The sequence below is a fragment of the Camelus dromedarius genome, chromosome 7, assembly GCF_036321535.1.
Source record: "Camelus dromedarius isolate mCamDro1 chromosome 7, mCamDro1.pat, whole genome shotgun sequence".
Taxonomy (NCBI): Eukaryota; Metazoa; Chordata; class Mammalia; order Artiodactyla; family Camelidae; genus Camelus; species Camelus dromedarius.
Window position 1 is genome coordinate 33,534,616 of NC_087442.1, and position 18,403 is coordinate 33,553,018.

General features: G+C 35.8%; 1 protein-coding gene across 11 annotated transcripts in view; it reads left to right on the top strand.

Annotated features, from left to right (window-relative positions):
* IMMP2L (inner mitochondrial membrane peptidase subunit 2) overlaps positions 1–18,403 on the top strand; it is a 929,241-nt gene that overhangs the window by 21,797 nt on the left and 889,041 nt on the right. For all 11 annotated transcript variants that reach the window (XM_064487436.1, XM_064487435.1, XM_031455215.2 and 8 more), the window contains one exon: positions 11,608–11,744. In XM_064487436.1, the coding sequence (XP_064343506.1) occupies positions 11,610–11,744 (135 nt within the window). In that variant the 5' untranslated portion in view covers positions 11,608–11,609. The remainder of the gene's footprint in view (positions 1–11,607; positions 11,745–18,403) is intronic.

Consider the following 18,403-nt stretch of genomic DNA (forward strand, 5'->3'; position numbering starts at 1 on the left):
GAATGTCAAATAATATAGTTATACAGTATCCTTTTCAGTGATTGCAAATTATTTCACTGTATGCTTATTGTAGTTTATTTCATTTTTTTTATGGACATTTAGGCTGTGTTCAGTTTTTCACTGTTATAAATAGTAGTGTATAGGGCAGGGAGGTTATAGTTCAATGGTAGAGTGTATGCTTAGCGTGTATGAGGTCCTGGGTTCAATCCCCAGTATCTCCATTTAAATAAAATAACTGACGAAATAAATTAACTAAAAACCTTAATTACCTCCACCCCCCAAATAAAAACAAAATTAAAAAAAAGTAGTGGTGTACTGAAAATCCTTGATCGTATCTTTGTGCCCTGAAAGTGGTATCTCTGCGTCAGAGGTGTGGGTTCATGTCACGTTTGCCGCATTACACTCAAGAAAGGTTGTATCCATTTACATTCCCGGGAAAGCATGAGAAATTCTATGCTCCCACACTGGGTAGTTTTAGTTTTCTCAATCTTTGCTGGTCTCATAGGTTAAAAAGGTGATATTTTGTTTTTATTTGTGTCTGTTTTATTATTAGAGTGGTTTTTATATCTTTATATACTATCCACATTTTGCTTTCAATGAAGTGCCTTGCATGTATTTTAGTCACTTTTCTCTCAGAACATTTGTCTTTTTTCTTATAATAATGGTATAATTTTATAATAATGGTATAATTTTCTTATAATAATGGTATAATTGCAATTTTTAATATCATGCTGATTATCCTATAAGCTTATTTATGAGATGCTTTGATTTTCATGAAGTCAGATCCATCAATCTTTTTTCTTCCATGTTTTCTGGGTTTTGTAAAATGTTCAAAAATGCTTCTTTCCACTCCTAAAAAACTGTTTGCCTTTATTTTCTATTGTTTCTTTTATGTTTTTATTTTTATCTTTCACATTTAATCTTTAAATTATAATGAGTAAAATAAATATCCACCTTTGGGTTTTTTTTTCCTTCCTCCAAACTGTGGCTAGTTATTTAGCATCATTTGTTATTTCAGTCCCCTCCCCATCAATGTGACTGTCTCTATCATTTATGAAATTTCTTTGTGTCCTTGGGTTTATTTCTGGGTTTACTATCATCTTAGTTACTTCTGCAAAACAAATTACCCCCAAACTCATTGACTTTAAATGTTTATTCTCTCTCACAATTTTCATGGGTCAGATATTTGGGAGCAGCTCAATTCATGATTCTAGTTCATGGTCTCTCTTAAGGTTGATGTTAAAATTTCAACTGGAGCCACAGTCATCTGAAGGTTTAACTGAGGTGGGAGGATCTGCCCTCACACTCATGTCTGGTTAGGGGGTGCTGGCTCTTAGGGGCAGGGAGGCCTCAATTGCTCTCTACCTGGGCTTCAGCCAGGGCTGGCTGTCCTCAGGACATGGTGCTGGCTTGCCTGGAAGTAGTGATCCAGGACAGAGAGGCAGGAAGAAGCTATCTTTCTTGACTAGCCTCAAAAGTCACATAGCATCACTTAGGCCACGTTCTGTTTGCTAGAAGCAAACCACTAAGTCCAGCCTACCCTTAAGAAGATGGGAATTAGTCTCCTCATTTTTAAGGGAGGCCTGGCAAGGAATTTGCAGGAATATTTTTAAACCACCACAGCTCCCTTGATTTTTCCATCCATATATTAGACTACTTCTGCACTAATATCACACCTTTAAAAAATGTTTTTTCTTTTGGATGGGAGGCAGTAATTAGGTTTTTATTTATTTATCTATTATTATTTTTTAAAATGTAGGTACTGAGGATCGAACCCATGCATGTTAGGCATGTCTACCACTGAGCTATACCCTCCCCACAATAACACACCTTTTAATACATTGGTTAATTTAGAGTCTTACATCAAACTGATGGAATGTTTTATAGTACTCTGGTCAGCTGTATTTGACAGCCATTGACTCTTACTGGTCAAGTATCTAAAAATAGATACACAAAATAACATTGATAATAATGTGGTGACATTTTAAGTTGCTTTATTTTCCCAACTTCTGCCACTGCTATGGAATTACATAGTGGGGATCACTATATTTCATTGCAGATGCCTGCTTATAGCATTAAACAATTTTCTTTACCCTATTTCATATTTCTATGAGTAAATTCTAAATGCTTTGATTGGCAGACACATTGTAACTTCAGGGCATTGCATGTTAATGAAATTTCACAGTTATCTTAAACAGAATCTTCCACTATACCAGCAAGTAGGCAAAAATCAAAATAAGGTGTTTATGTGTGGGGAGCAATCTAAATCTCTCCGCTCCACATGCTGTCATGTTCCCAGGGGCTCATTATGATCCCTGGACTTTCTGTGCAGCAGACACCTGAGTTCAGAGAGTGCTGTGTTCCATCTGCTTTAGTCTCCAGGCTGTACAGGAGAAGCCTCTTTGACCTCTCTCTCAGCTGCCTTTTTTTTTTTTTTTTCAAAAAAAATGTTGCCAGCATGACCTTTGTTGCCATTTTAGCAAGTGTATGTGCCTGAGTGTGGGCTTGCACTTAGGAGTTTAAAGGACCACATCCATTCACTCCAAAGGCCTTGATTGCTGTTGCTTTCACTTTAAATAGTACAAATCTTGTCATCTGGCGTGTGTCCTTATCTAGTCCTGAGTCTGCACTGCCACTGTTTGAGCTCCCTGTGGACCTGCAGCTGCTATAGATGGGCCTTGGGCAGCCTTCCAAAACTTCCGAACACAGTTGGGACAGGTTTTATTTTTGACAGACTAATCAGAGCCTTAGTGTGCTTTCCTGCTGGGGGTGCCTGTGTTTCCAATTTTTGAATTTATCATTCCCTGAATAGTAGTATCAGTCCCTGGATGGAACATAAGTTTGCTGGCTACATTGTATTTCCCAGTCTCACTTTTTGTGACCTTACCTTCCCAGCTCTGCCGCTTTAGGGTCTGGTGGCCTTGGCTGTTTTGAGAAACCCTCCTTCCTCCTCCCAATCCTGCTCAAAGGAAAAGCCACGTTTTTGCTCTTATATTTGGATGTAAATTTGAGTTGGTGTCCGGTTAAAGGAAACAACATATTTGAGGCATGAGGGGTGGGGGTCAGGATAGGATTTTCATGAGACACTAAAGGCATGTTCTTTTAAAAATTTGCCTATTCCACTTACTGTCCAATCCATTAGAGACTCTTGTACCATTTACAAATCGGGCAGAAGTAGAGGAGTTGTGAAAAGTAGCTAGGGAAAAGGAGCATGATTACTATTAGACAGTAGGCCTGAACTGGAGTAGCAAGATAGGTCAGGGCAGCTGTGCTCCAGGAACTATGTGTCACGTGGCATTTCTGGGGCCATTTCCCATCACCCATGTTATTGCCTGATGCCCCCTTTCTAATATTCTTCTTTGTTTTGCTCCCTTCTCTTTATTTAGGTTCTCAGTGTTATCATCTTTTTCTTATTTCCCCTGTCTCACTTCTATTTCTGAGCTTTGATTTTTGAAGGGTTTGGAGATTTTGTTTTTGAGAAGGATGCTTTTTCTGTTTACAGGCTCTCAATTTTTTTAAAAGCCAGTTTCTCTCACAGTCTAAATGCTGCATAATGCAGTATTTTCTTTTTAGCTATTCAGCAAGTATTCTGATACTGAAAATATGTTCTTTTGCTAATTCAAAATATTACTGCTTCAGCAATAAATAGGCTTACGGTGAAACAGTGCAAGGTCCTCTAATTGCTTTGTCTGGATTGTGGAGAAGTACCTAGTCTATTTCATTTACACATGTATTTAAGTTGCCACATTGTTAGCTTAATGTCCACATTGCCTTTAGCTTCTACTTAATGACAGCAGTTAATGCTTTTCTATTAAATTGGAAAAAAATATAGTGTGCAATATTGAAATCTAAATTTTGTGGTTATTTGAGTTTAAATCTTACCAAGCTTCTCCTTGCTAATGGTTATCATTTAATAGGATTTTTCTCATTCTGTAAAAAGCTATTCACTGTCCTGTTAATTTTTATGGTAAACAATTTTTGCAGAATTTATGGCACCTTAATAACTGAAATTTGAGATTGGGCCTTAGTTGTAAATGCAGTCGAATGGTGTCTATATGAAGTTAAAGGATAAGGATAATCTATAGGATTAGGGGTGTTCTGAACAGCTCTTAGAGAGGCCTGCTGTTGTGATGTGGATTTTGCTTTCTATGGTTTCCAGAAATATTGGAGTCCTGTAGATTTCCATATTGCTAAGAAACAAAACAAAGCAAAATAAAGAATAAGTATTACATACAGTCTTATTCCTTACTTCTCTTAATGTATCTCCTGTTCTCTGGTCTGGACAGCATTCTCACTATCTCGAATACGCCATTTGTACCTTAACTCTCACAATCACATTTTCCTCTTGTCTGAGAAATTTACCAAATTTACCGAATTTCCTCTTGTCTGAGAAATTTATCCTTCTTTAATTTTCAACAATTTAATAAAAAATTTTAAACATATAGAAAAGTCATAAGAATTTTGTAGTGAGCATTCTTAAATCCATCACTTTCATTCTAATTCATTTTTTTTCTTTTCAGCTTTTCTCGTGAATCTTTTGCAATTCCAGTTCTTACCTTTCTTTCTTTCTTTTTTTTTTTTAACCAATGACTCTTAAATAATTTATTCCTGTGGTTCAATTTTGTAACTAAGTCATATTTTTCTTTTATTCTGCTTAGACAAATTCTTAGAACACCAAGATAATGCTGGTGTTGGCACTTCATAATATTGTTAATTGGCCAATATCAGGAAATGTGATAGTCCTTAACTCATCAAGTCTTAGAATAAGATTAGGCTCAAAGCAGAAAAAAACTCTCTCTTTGGTTATTAGGTGTCCCATTATTTAGAAGATGGGCTTTTTCAGTTTTATTATATATAATGGATGTCCTTAAGTCTGTTGTCCTTTTTTTTTAATTTGTTATTGCTAGTCCTCTTCTTTAGACATGGTTAATGCTTTTATCTGAAGAAATACCTTTTATTTGATGATCTAGCCATTGTTCTCTAATAAATTACACATAGTATATTCAGATGCTAGTTTTACTGGTGGGTTTTTTTTTTTCATACAAATGCTTACTTAGAAAACCCCACACATATGAGTATTTTGAATCTCCAAAACACCCCGCAAAATTTCTCACATGAAAAAATTGTGGCTCAGGAAGATGGAATAATTTGTCCAAAGTCACATCACTGAATCATGATTTGACCTGAAGTCTGTTGAATTCAGGGCCCATCAGCTTTCCACTGAGTCTCCCTCTTTGTTGACGCTGCCTCTGCAGAGCACCCTTGGCCTCACCTTTGACACAGGGAGTGCTCCTCTTCCACTGAGGCAGAGGGAGAGTTGGGCATAAATGCATGAGGTTTGCAAACTGAAGGAGTTCTTCCCCAAAACTCAGGCGGCCTTTAAGAATTTGCATATTCTAGTTGATTTCTGGTAGTGTTTTCTATCTACACCAGTTGTAGTTGAACATGCCCTTGGAATTCATTTGCTTTTAAATATTTCTGACTTAAAATTGAATAAATCCATTTTAACCTCTCTTCTTTAACTATCCAGATGCTCATCACTCTACCAATAGAGAATTATAATTATCTCTGTCAAAGAAGCAGTTTTAGTTCAAGATAGAGGACCCTTACCTTCATCAGTCTACCGATGTAAACTTTTAAAATTAGGTATCTTTACCAGAACATGATTCACTTTTTGTCTAACCCTATTACATTTCTCCCTTTTATTATTTTTGGCTAGTCTTTCTTCATTTTTTATTTATTCTTGCCATCTTGTCTTTGCTGATAATTTTTGAGTGAGAACTGTTAAGTCACACAAGTTAAAAAAAATTTGATGCTGGAGTTCACATTCTAAAGATTACGAATGATCTATTTTTATAATGTATTGTTTATTTCTAATCTGAAGGAGAAGGATGGTTCTGAAAATTTTGTTTTTGGATTGGTATCCATTGATTCCTTTCCCAGATCTGCTTCCAGTGGAATCAAAATTGTTCTAGTTCATCAGTTGTTATTTTCCCCTTGATTCAGTTCAAATGTATCCTAATGCCTCCTGCCTCCTAGTGCACATTGTTAGGCTCTGTTTGCAGAGTGAGGTTATTGGGACCAGGAGCTCCTGGAGAGATCCATGGAGGAGGGTAGCCCGATCATGTGTGGTTATGTACTCATTTCTTGTGATCTTGTCATAAGTCCTTTGGGAAGGAGCCGTGACTGACTGTGCCTTTTTACCTTTGGTATCTCAGCATAGTGGCTAGCACAGACTGGGCACTTCATGGAGAATGCATGGAAATGCAAGCTCTGTGTGGCCAAGGACCATGCCTGCCTGGTTCTGAATTATGTACCCCTTAGCACAGTTACATAATAGGTGACCAATAAATATATGTTGACTGAGTCAGGAATTGGGTGACAGATTTACTTGGATCACTGCTTTTATATTCTCTGATATTCATAGTTTGAAATATAGTTTGAGTTTATAAGTAAAATCTTGATTTGGTTATCCAAATGTGCAGGCTGATTTCTATGACTGAAAGGTTACATTTTATATAAGATACTACTTTGTAATTTATTATTTTCCTCTTACCTTCAAACCTCCCACACAATTTTAAAATAGTTTTTATAATTAGGATGGCTTAAGGTGTATTTATTCGCCTGGTTGCTACGGATGAGTGATCAGTGAGTTTGTATAAGCTAAAATCTATGCAAGTTTAGGAATTATTTTAGATAAATTCATGCATGATCAAACCATAACAAGTTGTGAGAGGAAAGAAGGGCATTTAGGGTGCAGGTCATTATGTGGTTGAAGTCAGTATCATCAAAAAACTCACTCGCAGGTGCTGTATATTGAGTGGCAAATATGATTTCAACTGGATCTGAAAGCTTATTTAAAAGTATTCTCAGTTTATGTACTTCAGCAATGAACCAGGTGTGCCTACTACTTAAGCAATAATTTTCTCAGGAGCAATTTTTGAACCTAAATGACTTGTGTGGTTGCTAGAAGAATGAGATTACTGATAAAAATTATTCCCTTTTTGCTGGGGATGATTTTAGTAGCACATTATTATTGATTAAAGGAAATTTTCTCAGAGAAAGCGGACGCTAGGTGCTTCTTAGTATGGTAGTTTTAAACATTTCAGGTGTGAACAAAAGACCAGATCATCCCAATGATTCTTTATATGAAAGAAAATATGAAAGAAAATTAACATTAACAAAATGTAAATGCCATAGAACTTTAAACATCTTATTTGATATGACTTGACATAGAAATGTAATGTTCATTTCTTCATTTATGTATGGCTTTGGTATTTTAATGATAGTTAGGAGCTTCTAAAAGTGTTTTATTATCATGAGGCAGAGGTGTCTTTCACAATTTAGGTAGGTTAGGATTGTACTGAGAGTTTTCTTCTGAGCCTCTGAAAATAGTGAGTACTTCTTTGCAAGGTGACTTTTATTTTTCCCCTTGGCTTGGGGCAGAATCTGTACACCTTCTGATTGTCACACTTCCCACATGCTCTTTGAGAATCTCTCAGTAGAAGAATACTTGTCCTGACTTGTGCAGGAGACGGCAGCAGTGCCCTGGTCAGCAATAGGCTTGTGAAAGTGACAAGTAAAAGGATAATGGCTTTCAGGTCTTTACCTGTATTTACAGTGTTCTTTTAATAACTTGCACTAATTCCAGCTTCCTCTCTGCTTCCCATTCTAGCTAGTTTAATAAAAGTGAAGTCTTTTTTCCTTTCAGCACTTAAAGTCTCAAATCTGAAAGGCAACGTCATGTCCCTTTTTAGTCAGTAATAACCTAAGGGATTTCGTTATTTTAATATCTGCCCAAGTCCTGGAGAAACAATTGAAAAATGTATAGGAATATAGAATGTCGGCCCTAGAAAGGATCTTAGAAATTGAATCCAACCTCTTTCTTGTTGCAGATGAGGAAACTGAGGCCCAGAAGTGATTTGATCAAAGAGAAGCAGCTAGTTATAGACAGAGAGAGAATGACACCTCAAGGCCTCTGACTCTCATCACCATGCTCCTTCCTGGGGGCCACAGTGACTGAATGGAGGAGCAGTATATATTGGAAACAAGTTGAGGCTCAAAATTCTGAGAATCTGAATTTAATGCAACTTACATTAATTCCCCCCCTTAATTTACATTATAATCATGCATGCTGCCTTATAACTGGGAGCACTGTGACACCATCCTATTTGAAACCTTTCCTACTTTCTATCCTGCTGGTATCCCTGGTTATTTAGTGAAGGTCCTTGTATGCAGGGCACAAAAAATAGCAAAGAGGTCACTTACTATATTTTCATTCTGTCATGGGTTTGCTACTTTTATTCTAAGAGCTACAGATGTATTGAAGCATGTTTTTCTATTTGTATTTGTCCTATCCTTTCTTTTTCTTTCTTTTCTTTTTTTTTTTTTTTGAGTCTAAATCCTTTGGTTGTCTAAGCCTGTTTGACTTGATCATTAAAATATATTTAAGCAAGTGTAGGTTTGTGTGTTTAAAGCCAGTTTATTAATAACTTAAAATAGTCACGTGGTCAGGTTGTAATATGAATTGTCAGCATTTTTTTCTTGTTTGAACTGAAGTGCTTACTATGGGTGAGTAGAAAGGTAGCAATCTAAGGCTCTTCAAACTCTCAAGATATTTTCAAAAGCATGTAATATTCTGTCATAGCTTGCATTGGCTACATGAAAGAATTGCAGCCAGTGATAATATATTGATTGGTGCACAAATATTCTACTTGGAGCAGCAGAGAGACTGCACTGAGAAAATGTGGTTTGTTTACTGTGATGGGAAAGCGACTAAGACTAGCTTTACCCCATAGTATCTATATGTTAAAGTGAGTTCTTGGCACCATCTTTCTTTATTAATATCTACTTTCACAATGTCTAGAATTAACTATTCTTAGCATTTTGATAAGCTTGCCTTTTTCTGTCTTTATCTATACTTTAATAATTATTCAAGTGACGTGGGTGTTTATTAAGTGATTAAAATTGTATTATAAATAATACTCTATTTTAAATACTTTTATATGCATACATTTATATAGAAAATATATTGTTTAGGGAGAGTTTTAAAGTGATATTATACTGTATATTTAGCTATCTTTATGTCCTCTGCCCTTAGCATTGGTGTTTAGCAGTCGATAAATAAATATTTGCTGAATTAAAAATTTTAAATTAGCATAATAAAGTTTGTATATACTCCATCCAAATTGAACTTTTAGTTTTGTAAATACTCATGTTTTATTTTGCTCCTGGACCTTCATACATGCTGCTTCTTTTGCCTGAAGTGTCCAGGTCTCACTTCAAATGCCATTTCCTTTACAAGACCTTCCCTTATCAATTTCTGGTGGATAGACTCCCTTGCTCCATGTTCCCATGCCCTAGGGACATTGGCCCTTTTTAATGCTCATTTCCATTGCAAATATTTGTGTAAGAGCAGTCTTCCCTGGCATATTATAACTCCTTGAGAGCAAGGACCATGTCTGCTTTTTACTCCTGTATCCCTAGCACCCTACTATGGCCTTGTACTTAGTAGGATTGAATAGAAGTTTGCAGAATTAAATTATGTACGTGGTAAATCTATTTTTAGGTTTTTTTTTTTTTTTTAAGGAATCTCCATACTGTTTTCCATAGCGGCTGCACAAAATTACATTCCCACCAACAGTGTAGGGGGGTTCCCTCTTCTCACTCCTGGGCATATATCCAGAGAAAACCCTAATTTGAAAAGATGCATGCATCCCCATGTTCATAGCAGCACTATTTACAATAGCCAAGACATGGAAACAACCTAAATGTCCTTTGACAGATGATTGGATAAAGAAGTTGTGGTATATATACACATTGAAATACTACTCAGCCATAAAAAAGAAATAATGCCATTTGCAACAACATGGATGGACCTAGAGTCAGACTATCATACTGAATGAAGTAAGTCAGACAGACAAATACAAATATCATGTGTTATTACTGATATGTGTAATGTAAAAAAAGACACAAATGAACTTATTTATAAAGCACAAATAAACTTATTTATACTTCTTTATGAGTATCACAGACATAGAAAACAAACTTATGGTTACCAAAGGGGAAAGGTGAGGGGAGGGATAAATTAGGAGTTTGGGATTAACAAATACAAACTACTATATACAAAATAGGTAACAAGGTACTACTGTATAGCACAGGGGGCCATATTCAATAGCTTATAATAATCTATAATGAGAAAGAATATATGTATGTATAACTGAATCACTTTGCTGTACACCAGAAACTAACACAGCATAGTAAATGAACTATACTTCAATAAAAAAAAATTCTTGAGCATGTTTTTAGCACTTTGAAATGTAATCCAAGGAAATGACAAAATAACAGTGCTTTGATAGGTCACACCTACCTCTTGACACTTTCTTCTCTTATCTCTTCTCTTCCTCACCTTTGCCCATCCATTTCCAATCCTGTCAGTTTAACCTCCAAAGTATGTATGTTGAGTCTGCCCATTTTGGTCCATCTCCACCACCACCACCCTAATCCATCTTACCATCATCTCTTATCCTGAACCACTGGAATAGTCTGGTCTCCCTATATCTATCTAGTCCTACTCAAGAAGTAGAACAGACTGAAATTATAGTCTATTATATAGTATAACTAAGTATTGTTGTGAGAATCTTTTCAATTCTTATTTGCTGTAATGTGAGTGTGTCTGTGTGTATGTATGTGTGCGTATGAGTGAGTACTCAGTTGCTATAAAATGTAATTCTTAATGTGGAGCATGGTCAAAAAAGATTGGAAGTCATTGTCCACATTAATAACTCTGGAGAATTCTTTTGCTCTGTCAGGGTTAGAAGACTGTGTGTTCCTCATTACCATGTGACCCTGCTTGTAATGTGTCTTTAAAAGGAGAAATTCCGTCAAAATAAAGTGTGAAGTGGAGACATGGGTCCCCTAACTACAACAATTTACGTGTTGTATAGGTAGTAACACATTTCTCCACATTTCTCTTGCTTCTCATTTCAGGATTAAGTTATATAGTTCACTGGATAAAATCTTCAGAAATGAGTATCTGGACAGAATTTGACTATAGTTTTTTTTTTCTTTTCTTTTTACTATTTACTTATTTTCTCCCTCCCTCTCCCTCTTTTTCTTCATGACTATATTTCTTAATTTTTTTCCTTCCTTTCTTATGTTTCTTTTCTATTTTTGGCTTTTCATGTCAAACTTAGTCCTGTGGTGAAACTTAGCAGGAAGAGAGGCTGAGGGAGGCTGGGAAGTCATGTTGCCCACTAAGCTTCCGTTATTGCAGAAGAGAACAGATATCAGGGGTTTAAGGAGCATCTCCACCATAATAGTCAACAACAAGAAAGAATTTATTTTTAGAATGCTTATTTTTTTTTCTAACTTACCGCTTTGTGAGGAGAGATTTTCCATTGAAGTTATCAAGTAGACTTGAGATACAGAAAATAATTAACCTGAGTTAATGTATTTGCCTTTGGGATTTTAAGTCAAATTTATTCCAGTGGTTACACGGGTGAGTGTGTTATATATTGAGATGAGGTTGCTTTTTCTTAACTCTTTTTTTTTTTTTTTTTACCTTTTTTGAGGCTAATATTGTATTTGTTTTCTTTGTGTTTTTAGGTATGGCACACTCTCAAGGCTGGGTGAAAAGGTACCTCAAGGCCTTTTGTAAAGGCTTCTTTGTGGCAGTGCCTGTGGCAGTGACCTTCCTGGATCGGGTTGCCTGCGTGGCAAGAGTAGAAGGAGCATCAATGCAGGTGAAGGCTAATACGACTTCATTCTTTAGAGCACACGCTTCCTTGTTTCTCAAACACTAGAACTGAGATTTCTGTACATTATCTCTCTGCTGGGAACTGAAAGTTTTTAAACGGCTTTGAACTGAAATTTAACTATACTAAATTTCTTTAATAGGTCTTCTAATGCAGTTACATTATAATCAGAACAGAGGTGAATAAAAATAATTCTCAAATGGTTCTTTATATCTATAGTTTTTTTTTTAAGAATTATAAATGGAGATTCTAAAGAAATTTTACTAAATGATGCCATTTTTGTGAATATGGCCTGACTGTTTAAGATTTTTAAGTTATCCATATTTGAATCCATACTTAAATATCCTTTTAAAATTGAATTATTAGTACAGTTGCAGGGTGGATTTGGGTCAAATTTAGCTCCTCTATTGATATATATATATATATATATATATATATACACATACATGCAGATGTGTACATACATGCACTCATATACACACACACTTCTGATAGATAAAAAAAATCGAGAACATTGATCTCTGATCTTCCAGCATGTTCTTTAGGCATGTTGCTGATTGAAAAGGTTGAAATGCAATTTATATTGAAAGAACTTTGGAGTGGAGATTTCCAAAAATTATATGCAAATAATCTTCTGGAATAACTTTGAGGAAGCTTTATGCTAAAATTGGTGTCTAGAACCTAGCTGTTTAAATAAGTTTATTCAATTAAGAAGAATTTGCATTTTTGTAATATGACTTTTTTCTTTTTTTACTTGAATTAGGATTTAGTTATTAAAATTAGTTGATTTAGTTAATTAGTTGACTTATAATATTGTGTTAGTTTCAGGTATACAGTGAAGTGATTCTGTTATAACGTATTTTTTTTAGATTATTTTCCATTATAGTTTATTACAAAATATTGAATATAGTTCCCTATGCTATGCAATAGGTCCTTGTTGCTTATCTATTTTATATATAATAGTTTGTATCTATTAATCTCATACTCATAATTTATCCCTCCATCCTTCCCTTTTCCCTTTGGTAACCACAAGTTTATTTTCTATGTCTTTGAGTCTACTTCTGTTTTGTATATAAATTGATTTGTATTATTTTTTAGATTCTATATGTAAGTGATATCATAACATGTTTTTCTTTCTTTGTCTGGCTTACGATGATATGACTTAGTATGATATTCTGTAGGTCCATCCATGTTGCTGCAAATGACAATATATTTTTTTTATGGCTGAGTAATATTCTTCTTAAACCAATTGTCTCTTGATGAGTATTTGGGTTTTTTCCATGTCTTGGCTTTTGTATATAGTGCTGCTATGAACATTGGTGTGCATATATCTTTTTGAATTAGAATTTTCATCTTTTCTGGATATATGCCCAGGAATTTGTAATATGATCTGTTTTCTTTTGTTATTAGCATGTATTAAGTTCATACATTGTGCTGAGTAGGTGCATAAAACAAATACATAAAATGAATGTATAAGCTTCTAAGAGCTTAAAATTATACAGAGAGTAACCTGTTTACTTTTGTTTTTTAATCTTAGAATTTGTTAAGAGAGTAGACATCAGTTTTGAGGAGTTAGAATGAATTTGCTTTTTAAAATTGTAATTATTGTACTGAAAAATTAGGTCTCTTCCTGAGTTTTGGGGTCTGTGAGATCCTTAGAGTGTGTGTTCTTTGGGTGAAGCCGAGGTTCTAAAGCAGGGCTGTCTGAATATTTACATCTGCTTCCACCATTTGAGGACGGTCAGGGCCTTCTTGGGGAGGGGCTTCTAGCTCAACCCTGTCTCTCAGGTACCCTCTGGAGTGAGTTACCAGCCCCAGACAAACTGGTCATTTACTTTGAATACAAAAATACTGTATTGCACAGGTACAGCAAAAATAGGAAAAGGTATTTACACGTGTATATCCTGAATGGCTTTATTCCTAAATGCAGTTTAACACATTTAACATAGATTGGATTTTACATTTCCTGCCTCATTAATTTTGAATTCCTAGCAGCCTCATCTTAGACCCATTTCTTAGGGAAAGCTAAAGTTATCTTTGCTGAGCTTTTGAGTCAGATCCTTCATTTGAGATGAAAACTGCCTACTCCACAGCCACCCAAATTCCTTTTTGGTACCTTGGATCCCTTTGAACCCATCAATAGATACGTATCTTTTGGTAACAAATAATCATGTGAGTGATGATTTTCTCTAATTTTATTAGTGTTGTCTTGCTACACGACTGACCATCACTATCCTGAGATGGATTTTTCCAGAACACAAAACCTCCTTACCTTGGGTCTGATGATCTTTCAGAGGATCACATGACAGTCATAGTGTCACAGTCTTCATGTTTTTTGGCCTGGTGTATACCCACTGAATACCTACGTTCCTGGCTTGTGCTAAGAGGAAATTCACTAAAAATCACAAGAAACTGACCATCTTATGCAGAGACAAGGCTTACCAAGTGAAGAAGGTGTTAAATAATTGCATTCTTAAATGCCAGGTTTATTGACTAAATACTAAGTTTGTGGCAGATACATTAGAATTTCATTCAGTATTCCTAGACCCTACCCTCAAGAAGTCAAATGTGTACCTTGCAATGTTTGGTATATTATGTAGAGTTTCCTTGGCTACTGGTTATAGAAAAACAGCGTGAATTGACTTAGATCTATAGGGGAATTTCTTGGAAGGCTTATTATGTACCTAGGAGGAAAGCAGGAGTGTGGCAATCATCCAGGACAACTGGAACCAGGGACCTGATGCTGCCAAGGTGCTCAGTCTTTTCTGTTTCAGCGTCTGCTTCTGTCTGCATCTTGGCTTAGTTCTCTATGACCGGGTTTCTTCTCAGTGCAGGGCGCAGGGCTGCTGGCAGTTCTCATGCCTTTGGATGCCTAGTTTCCTCACTGCTTGAGGGAGATCATTCTTCTTGCCTTCGTTTCACTTTGAAAAATCTTGGGGTATGACTGGGATTGCTTCACCTTGGGTCATATGCTCATATCCATGCAAATATAGATCAACTTTTGCCAGAAGGTTAGGTGCCATGACTGGCCCAGCTTTAGGTAGCTGTACACCTCTGGCCATAGTGGAGGAAGAAAATGACAGCATATATTTGACTCACACTGTTCTGTGGGATTTCACAGTGAGGAAACGGTGACACATCTGAGAAGAAGGGAGAGTGCTATTTTTGGAACAAAAGGGGAAAGGATATTCTGGGAAGAAAGGAAAAATGTATGTTTATTACGATTGGGCCTATATTTTAGGAATTTTAGACTACTTCTAAGTATCATAGATAATTTATTTATATTTTCATTAGATACCACTAAATCATACTTAAAATTATTTAGGAGCAGAAATTGCTATAATGAGATATGGTGATTAATTCATTCCACATATTTGAAGAGATCTTTGCTATTGTACAGCTTTGATGAACTGAATGTGTTTAGTTGATGTGGTTCAGCAGAATTTTGGACAAAATTGTGAAAAAAATCCTTGTCTTCAAATTTCTCTAATGATGCAAATACTAAATAGCTGGCAGGATGTATGGAGATCTCTGGAAGTCCCTGAGCATCCTGCAAGGAACACATCTGTTTTTATTGACTCTGAGGCATTAAAATTACACCTAATATATGGCAGTTGGTTGATTTGTTGTGAACAGAAGGAGTACTCTGGATACATGGTGATGTCTTCTTGTACCAAGGCTTAAAAGCATGAAAGAAAGGCAGAAAAAGCAAGAGGCAAAAAAGAAGAAAACAGTGGAGAAAAAGAGGAAAGAAAATAACTTAGCTCAGTTGTGTGAGAGAGGATGATGGAGAAAATTTGACCCTGAGCAGGAGACAGACTGGACCATAGGACCAGTGATAAACAGAGACAGGACAGAACAGTGCCCAGTGAAGGAGCTGAAGAGTCCCTTTGTGGAACCTTCCTTGGAATTATACCCATGAATGCTGATGCATCTCTGCTGCATGTTTGAGTGTAGCACGTGAGATTTGTCACCTGGCCATCTATTCTAAATCTTAATATTCATTAAAGGAATCTATGTGCCATTTAGAAGGAATTCTTATTGGCGTAGGTTATCAGTCTTGAGTATCATTTGTTGCATGGTACTTTAGTTCTCTTATGTATTCAGGTTGAAAGATCACATCTAGTCATTTCTGCCATTTCAAATATATGAATAGTTTTGTGACTCAGGAGTTCATTTTGGGATATGGACAGTAAGAGAAAGCACTGGTAACTGTGCGTTGGAATAGAGAGTCATTTATCAAATGGCTAGTACGTGCAAAAAACTATTTTAGGTGCTGTAGGGGTGGGTAAATCAGATACAGATTCTGTCTTCCAGGTACTCTTGTTTTAGCAGAGGAGCTTCAAGAATTATTAATCCTAGATGACTGGATACATCTTCAGATGAGATTTAACACAGAAGATATCAAGCTGTCAGATAGATGTTTGGCCAGTGCCTGGTACATCCAGGCATGAAAAAACTTGTTGGTTTCACATACTATTTTGGAGAATGGACCTGGAAATTTTAATTTGGAACAGAGTGGTACCAAAGAATAATACCTTGAACTCTTTTATTGTTGAACACTGTATTAGCTTTTACTGTGGCAGCAAAGAACCTCAAGATTTCAGAGGTTTACTTAACAGATGTATTTCTTGCTCATGGGTCTGTAGATTGATTGTAGTCACTCTCGACCACGGTTTGGTTTGGTTGGCTTCCAGTGTGTCTGTCATTGTGGGGTTTGGCTGAAAGAACAGTGACTGCCCAGGGCATGCTCTTCTCTTGGATAATAGCAGGACTGCATAGGGTGAGTGGAAACACTTCGACTGTCTTAAAGCCTCAGTTCAGAACATCCACTCTTCTGTTCACATTCCACTGGTCAAAGCAAATCACATGGTAAAACCCAAAGCAATTAGATCGGAAGTATATTCCACCCATAGGGAAATGATGGCAAGAGTAGGGAGGGAAGGAAGAATTGTGACTAGGTAAGTACATCTACCACAGCCAGTAAAACTTCAAAGACACACCATTGATTTCAGAGATAATCCAAAATGTTGTATTTACCTTTTAGTCTTCCTAGAATGACCCTAGTCTTTGTAGTCTAAGGCTAACAAAATTGGAATAGATTGAAATTCTAACTCACTGAATTCTGAATTCTGGAATGAGTTGATACATTTTTTTAGATGCCTTTGTGTTGGAAATAGCCCAGGGCCAATTGGGTTATCACTTTAAGTAGCTTTTTTAAAAGGTCATGTAGACATGTTATTTAAGAAAATCCAAGGATTGAAAGATTGAATTTTATTACAAGGACATATAATACCAATCCTTTGGAGTTTATCGAATAAATATATTACAACAAGTCTGGAAATTCACTCTGAGTAACCAATTTTACATTAGAGCTCTTTTTATGTCTTTAAAAAATTCTGTTGGCTTGAGATTTAATAGGAGAAGCTCATTTTCAGGACTCTTATAAGAAATAATTCTTACTTTTTCAACACTCCTCAGTGGTTCTTTTTTTAGGTTAGGTTTTCCAATGTTAATTTACAGTTCATTAGGTATCTGACTAGAAGGGTAGAGGTGATCAAACTTGGGGGGGGTCACAGCTTGTTGAAGGTAAGTTATAAATGAAAATCAAGTTAATGATATAATTCAGTAGAAAATAAGATTCAGTTTATGAAACATTTGTGTTTTTTTAGTCAAGTTATATAAGTATATCCCTTTTATTGGATGAGGTGTACCTTTAGCAATGCTCTGCACACAAGGAACTAGCAGCAATTGTTGGTTAATGATTATTCATACTGACCTATTCCCTTTTCATGCACATGAATCACTTCTGGTGGTCGCAGAAAGGTTACTATGAAAGTAGATGCACTTTTTTTTTTTTTTTTTTTAAGAAGCACATTACTCAATGTTAATTTAACTCCGGAAACGAAGACTGATATTGCATGCAGTTGAAACTACAGAGGGAATTTATGTCAGTGAAATGCAATTATTCAGATTAGAAGTTCAATCGCTTACAGAGGCTTTTAGAGTAAAAAGGTGCCCTAGGAATAGTTTAATGACCTCACACCAAAGTTTTAGATTTTGTGTGAGAGAGAATGCCTACAGCAGGCTCACTGGTTCTTATGCAACGTGTATGCCTTCTACATTTAAAATTAAGATTTAAGACTTTAAAAAGTAAGTGAAAGAAATAATTTTAAGTGTCACTGTCCTGTTTCTGTTGTAGTTGCCACATAATTTTTATCTAGTATGCCATTTTCTTCTTTCCATATTGCACAGCCAGAGGGGAAAATACTTGAAAACGTTACTACACAATACTGTCTCTGTAGCTCAGACTTCAGAGAAAGATTTATGCAGAATGGATTAGAAAATTAGATGATGTGAAGGAAGATCGAGTTTAATCAGCATTGAGGTCTTTATTCATCAGGAACACTCTTTCATTGGTTCAAAATTGTCTTGATTTTCAGTTACCTGTGAATGATCGTGAAGAAACCGGTTTGTAATAAACCTCTTAGACTTCTCCTAGACTCTTTGCCGTCATTATCTTGTTTCCTGCTGAGTTCAAAATTAAAAATTCTATCAAAAAAGCAAGCAAAGAAGTTGATACGCTTTCGTTCTGTCACATTATATATTTAAAAAAAATTTAGACCTGTAGTGGGCTTAATATACAA